Source organism: Oculina patagonica, chromosome 9 (genome assembly GCF_052425735.1).
Source record: "Oculina patagonica isolate OP01 chromosome 9, crgOcupat, whole genome shotgun sequence".
Taxonomy (NCBI): Eukaryota; Metazoa; Cnidaria; class Anthozoa; order Scleractinia; family Oculinidae; genus Oculina; species Oculina patagonica.
This window is the reverse complement of record NC_135766.1, coordinates 22,884,407-22,903,885: the sequence shown is the minus strand read 5'-3', so window position 1 is coordinate 22,903,885 and position 19,479 is coordinate 22,884,407. Positions and strand designations below refer to the sequence as shown.

The 19,479-nt window shown below is 36.4% G+C and overlaps 1 protein-coding gene across 3 annotated transcripts in view; it reads right to left on the bottom strand.

Moving 5' to 3' along the window:
• Positions 1 to 19,479, bottom strand: part of LOC144666118 (lysine-specific histone demethylase 2-like) — a 43,215-nt gene that overhangs the window by 16,447 nt on the left and 7,289 nt on the right. For 2 of the 3 annotated variants that reach the window (XR_013573123.1, XM_078527475.1), the window contains exons 1-5: positions 12,857 to 12,945; positions 9,177 to 9,499; positions 8,662 to 8,751; positions 7,549 to 7,777; positions 5,225 to 5,269 (exon numbers count right to left, since the gene is read on the bottom strand). Coding sequence is in view for 1 of the 3 variants with exons in the window: in XM_078527475.1 (XP_078383601.1) it covers positions 5,225 to 5,269; positions 7,549 to 7,777; positions 8,662 to 8,751; positions 9,177 to 9,337 (525 nt within the window). In the remaining 2 variants the exon portion in view is untranslated. Of the gene's footprint in view, positions 1 to 5,224; positions 5,270 to 7,548; positions 7,778 to 8,661; positions 8,752 to 9,176; positions 9,516 to 12,856; positions 12,946 to 19,479 lie in introns of those variants that run through there. The other variant, XR_013573124.1, reaches the window with a different exon arrangement.

Below are 19,479 nucleotides of genomic sequence, written 5' to 3'. Positions count from 1 at the left end.
TAAGTTTTTATTTTAAACTCTTCACTTTTTTGGGTTGTTGAAGGCACAAGTGTAATAACTGGTCACAAATGTAATAAAGTCACAAGTGTAATAACATTCTGTCACAAATGTAATTAAGTCACAAGTGTAATAAGGTTTGGTCACAAATGTAATAATTGTTTCACACACAGGCACAAATGTGAACAAGAACTATTATTAAAACTTATGTTTTCAGTCACCATCGCTACACATGTACACAACATATATATTCGAGAGCTTGTCTAAATGAACAAATAATTCACTTATAAGATCGTTTTATATTAAAGAGATGCTTCAAACGTCCCAGGAAGGCCGAAAAACACAACATGAGTCGATAAACATTTTATTGAACTTTATTGAGGTATTCACACCGAGATGCGTTTAGATATTAAGTAATTTTCAGAGCTTTATTCATAACCCTCATAGATTTTAAAATATCTCTTTTGTCCGTCAACAATTGTTACAAACTACGAACACATAGGGTGGTCTGCCTATGGTTTGATAAGAACAAAATTTTTCAATAAAAATACTTCATCACCAATCAACGATCTCAAGAATGTTTAAGAAGTCTGTTTACCCAGTGAGAGTCATTTTAGCTTAAAACGCAACTTCAACGCACAAGTTACAATGCGACTATACTAACTTTGAAAAGTGTTATCGTGATAGCAAATCTAGGCCAGCATATTTCGCCTGTTGATGTATTTACAATAAACTCAAACTAAACTCTAGCCATGGTTAAATGAAACCCAGTCTACGCTGACTAGCCATTTCTTTAATAAATCCCATCTATGGCAAACCGACCATACTCCAAGAGATGTGGTTTTATTCAGGCTTGGTGCCATCATAGGGGACTTTATTGCCTTTATACTACTTTACTTCTTTTGTTGGATGGTGATCAAGTCTTTGCTCTATACGAAAGCTAATTAAAATTCCATTTGAACATGCTTTCAGTTGAGAGCAGTGCATGATTTGACGTGTTTTAACTGAAAAAATAATTAATAAGTCCATTTAGACTTGCTCTCCAATATAAATGTTGTTTAGATGTAAAGCGATAGTGACTGTCAACATAAGTTTGAATGACAGGTGTCGTTCACATTTGTGCCTTTGTGTGGAACATTTATTACATTTCTGACAAAGCCTTATTACACTTGTGACTTCATTACATTTGTGACCGAATGTTATTACACTTGTGACTTTATTACATTTGTGACCAGTTATTACACTTGTGCCTTCAACAGGGTCTACGTTTTCACAGGGTTGTCAATGGGTTTTTGAGTAGCAGGTTCCATCCAAAAAGTAGGCGGCTATGAAACACTCAGAACTTGATAACACACACTCAGAACTGACCTACTAATATTCGGAGTAGCTGGCGCAGAGTTCATAATAGCCGGTGAAATGCGCCAGTTGCCGGCTTATTTTGACAGCCCTGTTTCATTCTAAACTTTACACTTCTACGACTCTACGTTTTAATTCTAAACTCTACGCTTTTACGGCTCTGCGTTTTCATTCTAAACTCTACGCTTCTACAGCTCTAAGATTTCATTCTAAACTCTACGCTTTGACGGCTCTAAGTTTTTATTTTAAACTCTACGCTTTTACGGCTCTGCGTTTTTATTCTCAACTCTACGCTTCTACAGCTCAATGTTTTCATTCTAAACTCTACGTGTTTACAGCCTTACATTTCATTCTAAACTCTAGGCTTCTATGGCTCTATGTTTTTATTCTAAACTCTATGCTTCTAGGCCTCGCGCACGATGTTGGTGTACAAAGCAAAATTAGCAAAAATCGAAAGCAAAATTTGTTTTATAATTGCTGAAATTTACATGTTATCTTCCTTATTCTCTTCAAATATGTACCATTTTGAAGCTTATTTTATGTAGTTTCTTCAGGTCTTACTAATGTCTTGAAAACGTTAGAGCTTTTGCCTGAGGGAGTGAAAGTATGAGGTTCACTCACGTCAAAACTTCTCAAGCTGCGTAACATTACGGTCCAATTTTTCGCTTTCAAGTCACCGGTCCGATTTGCTCTTTTTGCCGTTTTTGCCAATTTGCCTTTTGCCATATCGCGCCTTTTTTGCTCCTTTTGCCGTTTTTGCCAATTTGTTTTTTGCCATAGTATCGCGCCCTTTTTGCTGGAATGTTTTTTTTTTTTGCCTTTATTGCGTATTTTGCTTTTGGGCTATTTATATCGGTTCAAGCAGCGCCCTGGTTCAAGACAACATTTGAGCGCGATCCATAAAATGAGCGAAAATGTGCAAGCTGAAAAGATGAACAATGAATTAGCTGCTGTAGTAAATTTTTATTCCAACTAGCTAAATAACTTAAAAGTCCACTTCAAAACTACAAAATTAAAAATAGAGATCACAAAAACCTTGACTGACTATTCACAACAATAACAAGAACTGCAAGCAGTTTATAATCGTGCGGGTAATGTTTGACCACCTGACCTCTTTCAGTGCTTTGGCTTAAAGACACGGCGCCGCACAGTAAAATCTTAAGAAAAGCAGTCACTTGAGAAACACACAAGTCGTGTTTGCGTTAGTCACGGAGTGAACGTGACATGAATTTCCTTTACCACATCATCTTTTGCTTTTTAAAACCACATGCCTAGCCGGAAAAATGCCTGCTTACGCATGCAAATATTTATTTTGTTCCGAATGTTCAATAAAATAAACCCAAACCAGTTCATTTAAAAGAAAGCCAAATCACGTCAAAATAAAGAGTAGACTCATCCCATTGTGTTTCTCCGTTGAGCGTCTTTCGACAAGCTTTTGGTAATTCCCCTGGCGCGATGACGTGTATCCCGTGCTTTGCACATTCTTGCTGAGCTTGCAGCTTACGTTTCGATTCTCAAAATACCGTAAACTCAAAACAAAAATTGGGATATCTAGAAAATAAGTCGTTGTCATTTGTCGTTCCGGGTAAATTGTACGACTTGTACTCGCTCCGAGCCAAACGCTTGAGTAACACAACAATAAATATTTCACACAAACAAAGCGCAGAGTATTCAAACAGAAAATAGGTGAATGATTATTTATAGCTACAAGCGAGAGATCGCGTGACATGGGTCTGACGTAGTGGTAGTTTTAAATAGCTTGGACATGTCCAAGCGGTCTTTGTTTTCGCTATGTGATTATATTCAACCCTCTCTTCTTGTAAAATATGGAATGGAACAAAATTATACATTTCAGAGAGCAGAGTGTTCATGTTAAACGCGAGTGATCGGCTGATTGCTATTAAATATTAAATCTTGCGTGACTGTTACAGAAGAGCCGGCTGGGCCGCGTGGGTCTGGATCGATTTACCGACAAAACAAAAAAATCTGACACAGATTATGAATCGGGCCCAGGCCCCGCCCAATTAATAAAATTTTGTCACGAATTGGCTGCGGCGCTTATCACATACTGACACAATTTTACCTTACAAAATTAATTTTCACCGCTGATTAGCTAACGCTTCGCACAATTCGCATTGGTATTATTAAGTTAGTTTCTGAAATAGAAATCTCTGAAATACATTTCAAATAAAGTGACTGACGTTTGAGTGAATATGCGAAGAAAGTGAGAAAAATGTGCCCGAAATATATCAGATTACCATGTACGAGACGAATGTCTGCTGTTGTCTGATGACATCTGATGATAATATCTATTTCAAAACATTTTAAGCCTAAAATGTCCAATATAGGTGTACAAATGAAGGGAACTTGAAATAAACTTTATTTGTGATTAACTTTTATTGAAGATGAAGCGAACAAACTGCTTTAAATGAATGTTTTTTCCAAATTCCAAGCCGTGAAATCACGCATGCACGCTAATTTAATTACTTCACACTTCGCTTATTTTTGGCGACGGCTAGCATATTTTCGATAGGACCGATAGCGATTATTCATTCACATTGAATACAAGTAACTTCATGGACAAATAGAGCAAAAAAAGCAAAAATAGCGTGTGTATGAAGCGAACAAACCGCTTTTCAAATTCCAAGCCGTGAAATCATGCATGCAACTTCACATTAATTTAGCTTACAGAATTGTCAGTTCCAAATCGATTCCAAAGCGCCTATTTTTCTAAAAAAATTATGTTTTGTTAGTACTTATTCATTCACTGTCCGAAATTTACTGACTGCAACGGAGCTATAATCATTACAAGCAAAATAAATTTTTATTACCACTGCACGAAATTGTTTACTACACCAAATTAACGTACTTGGGAACGACGTCGGCCAGAGTTTTCAAAGAGCAAAACTGGCAAAAAGCACAAAAATTGGAAAAGAATGAAACATAGCAAGGGCGTGAAAGGCAAAATCACAGAAGGCGTTAAACGCGCGATTGGCAAAACACTAAAAAATGCAACGTTTATCAAAGGCAAAAAGTGCATGAAGTGCGTGAAACGCGCAAAGAAGGGCGCGATGAAATGAACATGTTTTGAAATTCAGTTTTTGTCTCACGCTACTCTTTTTACAATATCTTTTTTGACAACCAAAAGAAAAAAGAAAGAGTAATACCATTTTACAGCGAAATTAAAGTGCACATCGAAAATACCTTCTTCCATCAACTTGGTTTGACGGAAAAGTTTAAAATAAACAAAATGCTTTCCGCTGTCGGGTGAAAAATCGGGGGCAAAATAACATTTTTTCGCTAACTCGTTTTGACAATTTTCCTCTCGCTTTTGTAAATAGACCTTACCAAGAAAAAGAATGTCACTTTCTTAGTGCACATAGACTGAAGTTTTATTCTGCCAAGTTTTACGAAAATTGGAATCGTTAATGACGAGCAGCGATAAGAAATCTAGCGTGAGACAAAATTTGTTACGCAAATGTACACCAACTCCGTGCGCAAGGCCTCTACGGCTCTACGTTTTCATTCTAAACTCTACGCTTTTACGGCCTTTTTCTTCAATTCGACCAGGAATACACGGCCCCACAAGCTTTTAGCTTTAAACCCAACCGTGTCTAAATAAAGGTAATCTAGGTTCCTCGGCTGTTTAAGTTTGGTCCAAAATTGTTGTTATCTTCTAGAAAACCAAAAGTCAATCACTATTTAGATTAATATATGTTTATCTCTTTTCGACAGGCTTTTTATTTTCAATCAAAAAAGACAACAAGAGAAATGACTAAAAATTCATGTTTTTTTCAATAACTAAATATAGATTTGTTTGTACAGTACATATTTTGTAATTTCAAGTTGTTAAATGGCTAATTATACATACCTCATCTTCAGGCATACTGCAAGGAGAAACTACTTTCTTCTTTCCCTGTTCATAAGACATGGAACACACTGTACTGTTAATTGACAGGCTGAATAGTAATGCGGTATAATTAACGTCGGAAAATTCAAAGAGGAGGGTTGTTTTTATGAAAAGCCAACATGAAGTGATACTGGAATTTCCAGAGGAGGCTTTTAATTAATAGAAATTTGGACGAGAAACATTTTTTTTCTGTTACTTGGCCTAATAGAGACAGACAAGATACAGCCGTTTACCGCAGTCTTTGAAAATCCTAAATCCTGTCAAAATGAGGCAAAATAAAGTTTTGAAATTTCCTTTATCAATGATTCTTATTTTTTATTCAGTTTTATAAACTGCCTTTTGGGTAGGGCCAGGGCGTCAAAACCTATATGGGAGGGGTCTGGATATTAATTTATGCTTTAAATTGATGGAAACAAATTAAAGGGACTATGTCATGGATTTTACCAGATTTTTCAACAGCCAAAATTTATTTTGTGTTGCAGTACACCAAAAAATGATATACATTTTTATTAAAAATTGCTATTATTGCACTGAAAGTGTTAATGAGCATCTTTGGCTGCAGATGGAAACGGATTACAACTTCAAAAAGTTAGGCTAACGTTTTCAAGTTGTTTCTGCACATCATCAAAAAATCAATATTTATATCTGTTGGTTGATTTCTATTTGCAAATTAAGGTTATTTCTTCCTTTAGATGTTCAAAGATAATGTTTTTTATGGGTTAAGTTGCCCACCACTAACTTCAGAACAGTTTAGACCAAAAAATCTGTGAAATCTTCGTAACATAGCTCCTTTAAAAAACAATAATGACCTACAACATATGTACATGTACATGTTGCTGAAATTGACAACATTTCTGGAGAACAGCTTTGTAATCAATATTACAATTTAATTAATAATTTACAGGGCTTGAAAAAAAGCTTGCCCTTTTGACAAGCAGCTCGTGAATTTTGCATGCAGTGGGTAGTTGCACGCTTGTCTCAGTTTACTTTTTTACAATAATTATTAAGGGTGCGTTTCTTTGGGAAAAATCCAAATCCGGATTCTTGATCCAAAAACGGATTTTGTGTTTCTTTACCTATATCCGAAAATGGATTAATCTTGGATCAATGATCTGAAGAATCCACACTTCGAGTGGATATGTTGCAGTTAATTTTTATTATCAGTTAATTTTTTATTTTAACTAGTTAGTTTTTTCTAACTAGTTGATTTTTTTTAACTAGTTAAATAATGGGGTTAGGGTTAGGGTATCATATATTTAAAAAAAAATAGTGGTTCACCCAACGTTTCCTACGTGGCAAAGTGGATAAGGGGTTGGACAGCAAATCCAGAGGTTGAGAGTTCAAATCCAGTGCAGGTTGGTAAAAAAAAAAAATAATAAATAAATGATAGTACTTAGGGGAGGGGGATAAGAGCAGATAGTAGGGGAGGGTTTGTAAGGATGGGGGGGGGTATGAGATATCAAGGGAGGGGGTGGTGTTCTACTTTTTCTACTTATTAACCTAGAATAAAAAAAAACTAGTTAGAAAAAAAACTAACTAGTTAAAATAAAAAATTAACTGAGATCAAAAATTAACTGCAACAGATACATCAGATCATATCTAAATCCGGATTTTTAGGATTCATGATCCATGCGTTTCTTTGGGAAAGGATTCGAAAAAAGTACCTTGGCCCAGCGGTCAGGTTCGCTCTTTGTAAACACTGCCATACGGAAAGTTTTAGGCGGTTATTTCGATCAAAATACAAAAATATTTCACGATAAAAGGAAACGGTAGCTTCAGATAGGTATGTAGTATCATTTTAAACGGGATACAGGTTTTCTAGAACAGCCACTGTGTGCCTACGGAAGTTGTATCCTTTTGAAATTGTCACGAGTGAAATTTGCACTGTTCATTTCGCAATCATTCTTCGCTCTCAGATGCTTTCTCACCACATTGTGCTTAACGCTAAAGAAGATCTACTTCGACGTGTGGTTTTTGTAAAGATTTTGTATGCTTAAATTATTTTAGCTAGGATACATTCAACGAAAAATAAATTTGTGCTGATATTTTATGTTCTGTGCGAAATGTGTTTACGGGGTTGTCATGGCAAAAAATCCGTTTTCGGATTCTTCGTTTCATTGGGAGCAAAGTATCCGTGTGATCTGAGATCAATGATCCAATTTTGGATTTTCCCAAAGAAACGCACCCTAAGTTATCAGTGAGATGACTTGTCTGGGCCCTTGCCCAGCACGAAAATTGACTTGTTCTAGACCAGCACTTTCTTTGAGCCCTGAATTTACTGTTACCTTAGTTTCACACGTCATCACAGATGCTGGTGAGCTGCATTTCCAGGATTTGACGGCAGATGTGGTAAGCTCCTTTTCTGGAAATTCTCTCCACTTTGAACACGATACACACTGGACCCAAAACGGCATGATCATTTCTGAAACGTACACCTTAATGCTTGCTTCTCTTTGGCCATTAGTGCTCCAGTCATATTTCCATTTTGTGTAGGTTTCATAGCCATCTTTACAGCTTTACAACAACAAAAAATCAATCATTTAATTTAATTTTGAAGTCTGATGGCTGAAGGTGATAGGATGTACATGTAGTTCATGAAGTCAAAGGCAGGTATAGTTTTCAAAATATGAAAGAAACATTGTGAATCCCATAAGCAAACTATTTAAAAAAAAAGACTGTCTGGCAGTAGCTTTCATTAAGTCGTCACATTAACTGGGTTTCATCCACGTTTTACATACATGCACTATGTACATTTATTTATTAACCCAGTTGCTAACAATTCAAGTTTAGAAAGAAAGATCTATCTAAGTGACATGTAGGGATTAAAAAGCAAAATCATTTCTTTAAGGGATGAGAAGGCGTAGTCAAGTCAGAGAACTTAAAATCTAAAGGTCTTTGGTTAAAATCCTCAATCTTGCAACCAAATTGATTTGTCTTTAGTACTAAGTAGTTCAGAAATCAACTCCTCACACAGCATCCGCTAGCACAGCAATGCATTGATACTATGGGCCTTTCGTCCCGGGATGACTTTCATCCTGGGATGAATTCATCTTGGTGTCTGGTCATTTTCTTGTTGCTGTCTAGATGATTTCGTCCCAGGATGAGTTATTTTGTCCCGGGATGAACTCATCCTGGGACGATTTAATCCCTGTCCTAAGCACCGGAATGAAACATGACGAAAACCGCCATGTAAACAGTCTTTCCGGGATGAAATGTAAATGTAATGTAAGCAAGGACGAGATGAATTCAACTCGGGCGGGACAACTTACGTCCGGGCATCCCGGGATGAACACGCTCATATAAAATGAATTTTTTTTTTATCCCGAGACGAAACTCATCTCGGCGCTCATGTAAAGAGGCCCTATGATCGATCTGGTAAAATTTACATAATGCCTTACCTTCGATACATGTAGTCAAAACAAGCATTACAGAAATGTTCTCCATCAGACATGTGATACCATCTTGAAGTGTAACCATTCCCAGAACAACTATTTTTACAAGTTATTGAACAAAAACAAACATAAATAATTAATACACAATCACTGCTTCAAGACAATTATGTCTTGTTCATTGACATTACAAAGTACTAGTGAGAGTTTTGTCTAGCTCTGTACTCTTGATTGAACCTGTAATCCATAACACAGGAATAAGGCTAAGAGTGCCACTAATTTAAAGGAGCTACATGTATTATGTCACGGTATTGTAAGTCATTTTCCTGATAAGTTATAAATTGAGGGAAACCTCAAAATAACAGTTTGCTAACATAGAAAAACACCAAAGGAGTAACAAAAACCCGAAAATAAACAAGGATGGTTTCAACTGAGTGGACGAAGATTGAGACGGATTACGAACGACAATCGTGACATACCTCCTTTAAAAGCACAGCTTTGCAATAAGTAACAAACTCACTTACGTTTCGTCAAATCTTGCACAACATGTTGGTTTTGATGCAGGACAACCAGCTTTTTCACATGCCCTGAACTGTTTTCCTTTCTCATGAGACAAATCACCATTGTCAAAAAACTGTTTTCTTTTTGCATTTCTCGGTGATCGCCATGTAGCTTTATCCTCCATTTCAATCAGTTACTACTATTATTATACAACGACCATTCTCTGTGACTATGTGAAAGGATGGTCTAGTTTTCTGTTGATCCTGGTGACCCAGACCACCTTGTGGACTTCATGCAGTATTTTTGTATTCCAATTGTTAACACCATCAACCATCACAAGTATGATCTGTAAAAAAAAAATACTTGTCAAACATATCACGTAAATGCAAATGTAAATGTTGTTTGTAGCAGTGCTCGAACTTAACGGTCGTCCACTCGTCCAAAATGAGTGAAAATTGCCCAAAACGAGTAGATTTTTTTGCCACTAGTCCTCTGGACGAGTAAAGTAACAGTTCTCCGATAAAGAATTGCCTTTGTATCGTACTAAAAGGACTAAAAGTGTCGAAGCAAACGAAGAATTTCCAAAAACGAATGTTTCGAAACAACGAGCAAAAAATGCTAAGCGTTCTCTTGGGTTCTATTCGAAATGAAATGCATCGTGGGATGCAATATGGCGGCTTTTCGTGTTTGCTCAACTTGATATATTTTCTTCCGAAATACAATTTGTCGAAATGTCCAAACGAAAACCAGTTTAAAGTTCACTGAGTTCTTTCTTTGGAGGAAAGCAAGATCAAGAAATTAACGCAACACCTTCAATGCCTGCTGCAGTTCCGACCAAAAGAACACGGAAGTTTCGGGAATCGTGGAAAGAAAGGTACAAATGGCTCCGCAGTCCAGTTTGATGAAAAAGAAAACAAAACGTTTTGCAAGTTTTGCAGGTAATTTCCAAATGGAACAAACACGCAATATTCCCTGACGATCGGAACAAATAACTTTCAAACTGCTTAAAGGCACACGAAGCCAAATGATGCATATATGTACGTTGCAGCTCTTTCGTGTAACGGAAAAGAAATTGTAGTAATACTTACTAAAAAAAAATGCATATTATATGGTTGTGTTTAATTATTTGATCATGGTTTGGCGTGTATTTACCTGCAGGCGCAAATTACTTATTGCATTTGCCATTACACGTGGTAAAAAAATGTAAAGAGTGAACAGTAGCTTTGCTCCTGAGACGAGTAAATTCTAAGCCTACTCGTCCTGTGGAAGACCAGAACAAAAAGTTAATTTCGAGCACTGTGTAGTGGTCCTGCACTTAGCTTCATATCTCTTTGAGATAGCTAGTTTACAGGCATGCCACTGAAACAGAGGAAACAAATATTTTAATGAACATAACATGGTTAAAAATCCCAACTGGCAGGAGGCAGACCAGTTGGCTATGTACAAAGCGTGTTCGAGGATTTGAACTCGGGACAACCGAGAAACAAATTCAGCTAGTAGCAGGGGCAGGTCTTGAACCGGGGACCTCCAGATTACAACACAAGTGCCCTAACCACTCGGCCACACTTGCCTCTTCCTCCTCCTCCTAGGCTCCTTTTTCGGCAAAATTGTAGATTACAGGGCCACTAATTTGCATGTTATTGAATAAGAATAGCATCTATTGTGTTGTGCCTCATTCTATTTTGACACAGGTAAATGAGGTGGACCAAAGTGGCCATGAAATTATATTGTACATGCACTTGCTTAAACAGAAGGGAGGCATTAGAGTCTGAAAGTTACTGTATTGAACTCAGGATCAAGTCATCCAGGTTCAATTATATGAAGGAAAGTCTGAATAATTTCATGACTAGATATTCAAGCCAATAAAAAAAAACTTAGGATAAAAACACAATATTTCGGTTTTAATGCATTTTACATGTAGTTCTATCATCAGGTGTAAGGTACAGAATAAATGGTAGAGATTATACAGGCTAGAGGTGAGATTATTCAAATAATTAAAAACAGTTCATGGCTTGCTTTCAGGCCGGTTTTAAGTTCCGCTCTGTTTGTTTTGATGTGCAATGCCTCTTGAATAATAATAGATTCCAATTAGGATCACTGTCAATGATAGACTGAGGTGTTATTGCAAATATTCTCCGGGTAGAAATCATTAATGCTGGAATTTGATTCTTGTTGTTCAGAGAAAGAAAGTGATGGAGGATTAAATTAGCCTTTGATGTGTTGGAAGGTTTGATTGTTGCCAGAAGTCATTATCTGTAAGACACTTTGTTCTTACACTGCTTCTCTCAGCTTACATGAATTTAACACTTATATTAGAAATCTTATGAGCTTTAGGTTTCTGTGGGGTGATATAGTTGACAAGGCTGAAGGCCTCTTGTATCTTGGAGATTTCGTGGCCATATAGATCAGGAGATTTCTGTCTGTATCGGGAAGACTCACAGATAATCCAGGAGAGTTGGCGAATGAATCCAATGAGAACAGTCAAACATGAAAGAGAATTCTAAACTTTTGTCAATACTAGTAGAGTCTTATTCCTGTTTGGTCCTGGCTAAAGGTCTTGAAATAGCGTGTTACTCATAGGGGAGCTCACAACTGACGGTAAGTTTCTTAACAAAGAACCAATGAATCAACATATTGATTCGACACACTAAACCCTCAACCAAATATCATTGTATACCTGCCAACTTTTTGTGGGTCAAAGGCGTGAGATTTTTATGCTGAGGGTGCCAGGATTTCCGAAGACGATACGACAATGTCCGAAGTTTTCCGAAGACGTCCGAAGTATTCCGAAGACATTCCGAACATATCCCGATCCTAGTGCATGGATGTGTTTTGCTAAACACGACCTCGTTCCCAATGCTTTTTTTGTCAAAACTCTGAGATTTTGGAGAAAGTATTGCCATTTACTCATTTTACATGTAGTTTTCGTTTCTCACATTGGTTTGAGTTAACATTTTTTTGGAAAGTGTGTCGTTTGTGATTGTTATAACTCACATTTTTTGACTAGGCGTGAGAAATTGGTTCGTAAGCGTGAGTTGGCGTGAGATCGAAGTTTTCAACTCGCAGGCGTGAGACTCATGCCCAAGGTGTGAGAGTTGGCAGGTATATCATTGGCTACCATGAGAATTCTACAAAAATTACTTGATGTAATCGATTTAAAATCGATTGATTTGTCCTTTGTAAACTCGAACTTTGGGAGTTTTAAATTGACCAACGATATGAGTGATAAAATTTATTGGAAGTCATATTAGAGGGCAAGTAACAACGGATTTTTCATGATCATCGCAAGCCTTTTCTTAACGCTTTCTTGTATTTCACACAGGTCACACAGTCACAAACAAATGTTCTATGGTCAATTTCGATCGCATTCAATCTATCAAACTTTTAATTGTCATATGGAATAAATAATTTAAAGGTAAGTTCACTTAAATTCTTAGTTTTACAGTCATAGTATAGATTCATTCAAGAACAAGGCTTCTGCTGGAAAGAAAGCTTATCAACAAAACGTGTTATCAATTTAACCTGCGCGAAAGGCGACCTCATTTCTCCTCGAAACACAGAGAAACTTCTTCTCGCATTTAATAGCGTTTCAGTTTTGAATTCTACAAATGTAATTATACGACTCCTCCGGTGAAAATATTTCAATTCTGATTAACCAAACTTCTAGTTAAAGCGCTAAAGTATTACCATCATAAACACTTACCAAAACAACACAGCACTGCGTTCCTGCACACCACAAAGTTGGCAGATTGTCCACATACAAGAAAGCAACGCGCTCAAATTTGATCCAACATGTACACTAGTGCCAGATTTCTTCGTCTGGTTGCGCACGTGTGACTTTTTGTCACACACGTCGTCACGCATTCGTAGTTTTAGTCACGCTCAGAGTCAGACAAATTTTCCTTTGGAGTGGAGCATCATTGTGCTTCCAAAGAAATGACGATTCAGCAAATGTAGGTAAGGTCTCTTTCTAAAGATATAACCCCATAATTCATTGTGCATACAGTTATGTTTTGGTGAGGTTATTGAATGGCTGTTTATATACTGCGAACCTGTTAAAATATGCTTCTGTCTTGATTTTAAAGAAATGGCTAATGAAAATTAAGCAAATGGACGAAATTCAGAAGGTTTTTTATTTGATTTCAACCCCCTCTCCACCCTCCCCCCCCCCGGGGGGGGGGTGGAGTCTCTTAACCCGCGTGTACCGAGATAGAACGCTCGGCGATTTGATTGACCCAGCATATCACAGTACGGCAGAGGCCATGCCTGCAATATTAATGAGACAAACGACATGGGAGGAAAAGGAGAGAGATCTGTGACCGGGGATGGTTATACAGTACCAAATTGAGGTAAACGTTGATCCTGTGAAAAGCATAAAACGTGAACGAAAAGACCAAATGGGATTCTGGGTAGACAGCATAGTAATATTCCATTTATTTATAATCAAGATATTTTCTTTCTTTGAGAGCTTTAAGAACATGATTTATGCAACCTGTCTTATTATAATGTAGACTTTCTCAAAGTCCTCCAATATAGAGGGCGACTTGGTGCAAGTCTAATTATAATGTTCATTCTGTCACAGACGACGATAACGTTTTCCAATTTCCCAGTAAACATTTGGGTCGCACTGTTTACGATTTATGCTTTCCATGGGTCAACGTTTCTTCAATCATGATCAGGTGTTTACTGTTTCTCTTCAAAGTGTTGAAATGTAAGGACAGAAAACTGTGGAAAAATATTAAACATATGAAAAAAGTATTTGACATGTCGCTACGAGAAAGTTGTTTTAGGCAATTACATGTAAAAAAGAATCTTCAAGAAGGCAATTTTTAGAACTCTCGATCATGCGTACGATGATGAAAAAAAGAAACTCGGCGAGCTAATTTTAAGGTCGGTGTTAAAGATAGGGCTTTCCACAAGTTGCTCGAGATTTACCAAAAAGTAAATAAAAAAGTTATTTTCCTTTTGAAGGTAAGATTGCTTAGCAGTTTCATGCAACTTTACTGTAACAGAAACATCTAAATAACACTTAGAGGTTAAAATATCTTTCACTAAAGAACAATCGGGAAGAAACTGATGACGTCATGTTTGTTATCCAAAGATTGAAGCTTCCTCTGAACTTAATTCTTCGGAAATCTTTGGCAAATTTTGTTAATCTTCGGAAAAGTTCAAAAAACGCTCGTAAACGTTAGTATGGTCTTCGAATAACACTCGGACAATTTTCGGACTGGAAATTGCAAAAAGTTGCTCGAAAATGCAAAAAGTTGCTCGATTGACGAAAGATGAATAGTTGCCAAAAAGCTGCCGAGCAACTTGTGGAAAGCCCTAGTTAAAGATATTTAGTCTTTCAATAGTTTCTATCTACCGACTGGGTGTTAATAAACTTAGATACAGGTGCAGTTGGTAAAGAGAAATTAACAGCAGTTTAATTTGCAGCGGAAGATCTAGGTGCATTAACACTAATTATACTCTTCCTTAGAGACAGGCGTAGTTTCTGGAAACAAATACGTATACACGACCAATTCAAAAATATTAAACTACCCTTGTCAATAAAACGAATTTTGCGCCGAGAAAAAAAGACAGAAGCGATGCTATTTACCAGTTAGCGCTTAACAACAATATAAACACTTCGTGATAATTACACTAGTTGTTTAAAAGTATTCTCAAACCGAACGACGCTTTATTAAACAGTTAGACAAGAATGATATTGCCTGTAAAGAATAATTCAGCTTAAATTAAGCCGAAATAAGGATTAAATTAACGAACACAGACAAGCCAGACAAACTAAAGGATTATTTATGTTGCTAAAACACAAAAGCAAAAATGATGATTTTTTTGGGGGAAGCCTGTTTCAACTAGGGCTTTCCACAAGTTGCTCGAGATTTCCCAAAAAGTTGCCCGTAATTTCTCAAAAAGTTGCTCAAAAGTTGCTGCAAAAATCAAAAAAAGTTGCTTCTGACAATAAAATTTGCTCGAAAGTTGCTCCAAAAAATCCAAAACGCTGCTTCTATTCAAGAGAATTTCACTTAATATATGCTAATTTCCCTTTGAGGGTTTGATTTCTGAGCAGTTTTCTGCAATTTTACATAAGGTATCTAAACAACAAGGTTTTCTTTAATTGAGAAAAATCGTAAAGATATCAATTACGTCATGTTTCCTGACGAGTTTTGTAATGCTTTTATGCAGAATGAGCCGAAAGTTGAAACGTCTTCAGATGTTCCTCGAAAATCATCGGCAAATTTCGTAAATCTTCGGAAACGTTCGTATGGCCTTTGAACAACACTCGGATAATCTTCGGAGATCTTCTGTCTGGAAATTGCTCAAAATGCAAAACGTTGCTCGAGAGGAAAAAAGTTGCTCGAAGGGGAAAAAGTTGCTCGAAATATAAAAAGTTGCCAAAAAGTTGCCGAGCAACTTGTGGAAAGCCCTAGTTTCAACCATGTACTTGAAATTTCAAGTTGAAAATTAAAATAATCTAGTAAGTACACGTAATATAAAGAGTAGATAGGTGAACTGTTTCAAACTCGGGGACTTTTACCAAATTGATTTTAATTAAAAGTAAAAAGTATCATGTGTCTGTTTTGACGTCAGCAGTAGTTATAAACCTGCTTCAATGACTCTAGTTTTTAGATTCTTTCGGAAACGCAGAGGAAAAACATTGAGTGAAAATACAATTGAAAATATTGGTTTCCTGCTCCGGATACATAGTTAAAAGGGTTTAAAATGTTTTCAAACTCGGAGCGCAAATAAAATTTAAAAGCGTGAAATATTTCGTCTGATATCATCCAGACTTCATCAGTCACTGAGGTGGTGTTTTTTTAAGATGAATGTTAAGAAGACATTTCACTGCCTCGGGGGAGTTAAAATTCTGTCATAAATTGGAGCTAATTCAAAACCATTGTCTCTATTTAACAAAGGTTTTCTGAGTTTTATCTCAATGGCCTCTTTTACCCGGCGTTTAAAGGTGTTGATTTCGGTGGCTAACACTTTTGTCTTGCTTGTGTCTACCGAGTGGCCCTCCAGTCGACAATGTTCATGAATGGCTGACGAGTTCCTCGACTGATGTTCTTTCATTCTGGTTTCCAGTAAACGGGACGTTTCGCCAACGTACTCCTTGTTGCACTGTTCACATTGAACCTGGTACACAGTTCCGCATTTCTTTAGAATGGACGTTTTGTCCTTGACATGTACCAATTGCGACCTCAGGGAATTTACGGGTTTATGAATAAGTGTGACCTCGTGTGACCCAACACGTGAAACAAGCTTTGAAAGTAAACAACTACCCAGATTGGATGCTAACAATACCGCATTTCAAGTCTGGAACGAAAGAGCCCGAAAACGAGAAGAAAATCTACGCTTCAGCGCCATACATCAAAGGAATTTCTGAACGCCTTCAAAGAGCGTTTAAGTCACACGAGGTCACACTTATTCATAAACCCGTAAATTCCCTGAGGTCGCAATTGGTACATGTCAAGGACAAAACGTCCATTCTAAAGAAATGCGGAACTGTGTACCAGGTTCAATGTGAACAGTGCAACAAGGAGTACGTTGGCGAAACGTCCCGTTTACTGGAAACCAGAATGAAAGAACATCAGTCGAGGAACTCGTCAGCCATTCATGAACATTGTCGACTGGAGGGCCACTCGGTAGACACAAGCAAGACAAAAAGTGTTAGCCACCGAAATCAACACCTTTAAACGCCGGGTAAAAGAGGCCATTGAGATAAAACTCAGAAAACCTTTGTTAAATAGAGACAATGGTTTTGAATTAGCTCCAATTTATGACAGAATTTTAACTCCCCCGAGGCAGTGAAATGTCTTCTTAACATTCATCTTAAAAAACACCACCTCAGTGACTGATGAAGTCTGGATGATATCAGACGAAATATTTCACGCTTTTAAATTTTATTTGCGCTCCGAGTTTGAAAACATTTTAAACCCTTTTAATTGAGTGAAAAGGTACGTAGATTAAGTGTTAAATATTTTGCTTGGTATCGCTGTAAAAAAGTTGTCTGACTTTTGAGAACTTTAATATTTACTGTTTATAAGTTATGCGAGCTTGCTAACATTTTTACGATAAGCTAAGTGAAGTGTTGAAAGTTTTAAATACCCGTCGCAAGGCTTTAAAAGTCCACACAGCAAAAGTTATTAGCAATTTCTTCATACTAAAATATATCCATTTTGTCATTTTAGAATTCATTTTGTTTATAATTATTCGGCTCACAAAAGTATACACATGACATTGTCGTATTTCAATTCTGTCACGGAAAATGTAAGAGAAAATATATTTGCGAGGGCTTCTTTGTTGAAATGATTTTGTCTTCAAGAGAATATACTGGAACTTGTTTTGCAGATTTTTATAAGAATTGGTATATGAAGCGATTCTATAAAACATGAACCACGGACAACCAAACAACAATTCGAAGCAAAGATCTTAATGCGAATGGTATATACAGAATTTAGGTTTTAAAACTTGATTACCAGAAAGAAAGTTTTTCAAAGTTGCTTTATTTCTTTTTATGCGGTCAGAGCTAGCTTACACGCCATTCATTGATAAAAGCAATTACTTCTTGTAGTACTATAGGTAAGAGTATAATTTCTTCGCAATTGCATGGTCAAAGGTACCTTGAAAAATTTGCGGAGTTTTTTATATATTACGTGAAAAGGCGAAATTAAAAATCAGGCCAAAACGGACCAATATGTTCATGGGGAAAATATAAAAGATTTTCCTTTACTTGGCGAAAACATTTTTAATTTTTAGCATTTACTTTACCTGACTCTTCGACGCTATAGCTAATTTGAACATTTGTTTTAGTTTCAACATAGAAGAGTTAATTGTGGTTTGAAAAACTGGTCCAAAACTAACCAACCTTTCTCTCCTTCGGAGAAACTTGGCCAATTTTTTATTCAACTTTGTTGAAATGATTTTGTCGGGTTTCAACAATTTTCGTAATTCTTCTATTTTCGTAATTCGTCGCAATTTTCCACAGTTTTAACCATCCTCGTTTATTTAAAGTTTATTATTTTTCGTTATTGTTTTCTACCTCAGAAGACTATTATGTTGAGTTTTCTTCCAATTTAAAAAGTAATTTTGTACGTCAGAAAAACTGACTCACAATATCGTGACAAACTCCACTTGCCGAAAATTAAATTGGTATTCACCTCGCCATTAATTTGAAGATTCATTTCTCTTTTCGAAACTCTCACTTATGTGAAAGCCTTATTTTACATCTCGATGGCGCGGACGATGTTAGCAAACATAGTGCAACATTTTCAGGGCAGGCATTCACAACTTGTTTTTATATAAGAGTAATTCTTTATCGCCTCGTAATTACAGGCAGCTGCAGTTGTTAAAAAGACACGATGGTTTAATGTCCAACGAGAAGTTCTTGATCGATTATTAAAGGCTAATTATCCTTCACCTTATAAGCCAGAAGTGTTTTCTTGAAGTAATACAACTGTCGATAACTACTTTTTTTAATCTGAAAAGTAACTGAATCGATTAAGAAAATAATGCTTTGTTCGTGTTGTTACTAATCTACTCGGCTTCTCTAGAGGCTTAGTATGAAACTAAAAACCCCCGTCGTTTTGACGTTTTTATTTTACTTAGAACTTCTCATGGCGTATATACTATTTTCATACGATAAGGTAATATATACAGAAAGCTACGTCGTTTGTTTGAAATACTCACAAACCCGCGACAAAAACAGTTTACATTTTGACAAAAATTACATTGCTTGTAATAAATAATTTATCTTTGACTCAGTCGCCAAGATAAAACTGTAATGCTAACCGAAGCTTTGGAGTTCGAATGAAAAACTATAGGGTTGTTTACTTTGGTAAAATCAAAACAAAAAATTAATAACAATTTTCTGGCGCAGCCTGTTTTGAAGAAATGTCATTTAGGGGTCATTTAGAATTCGCAAACGAATAAATATTCACGAAAGCACCAGTCACAAGCTTGATAATGGTTCGTATCTAAAATGTTTTAAATCTTTATTGAAGACGCGAAATTATACAAAATTGCCTTGAACATAGGTGGAATTACATTGTACTTGAGTAATTTTCGAGTTTTGAGTGAAAACGAGAGTTTAATTATTAATAATACGTGAGTTCCTAATTCGAAAAGAAATAGCAAATTAATACAAACTTACATCGATTAAATATGGAGGAAACTTCTTAACTTGGTGCAAAATTAATTTGGCTTATCTTCAGTATAAATTTTAAAATTTCGTTCATTTAACTTTACAAAGTTTCAACTTATGAAGCTAATTATTAGACCGAGCGACCCACCCAGACACTGTGAGAAAACTCACAGTGGTTAACA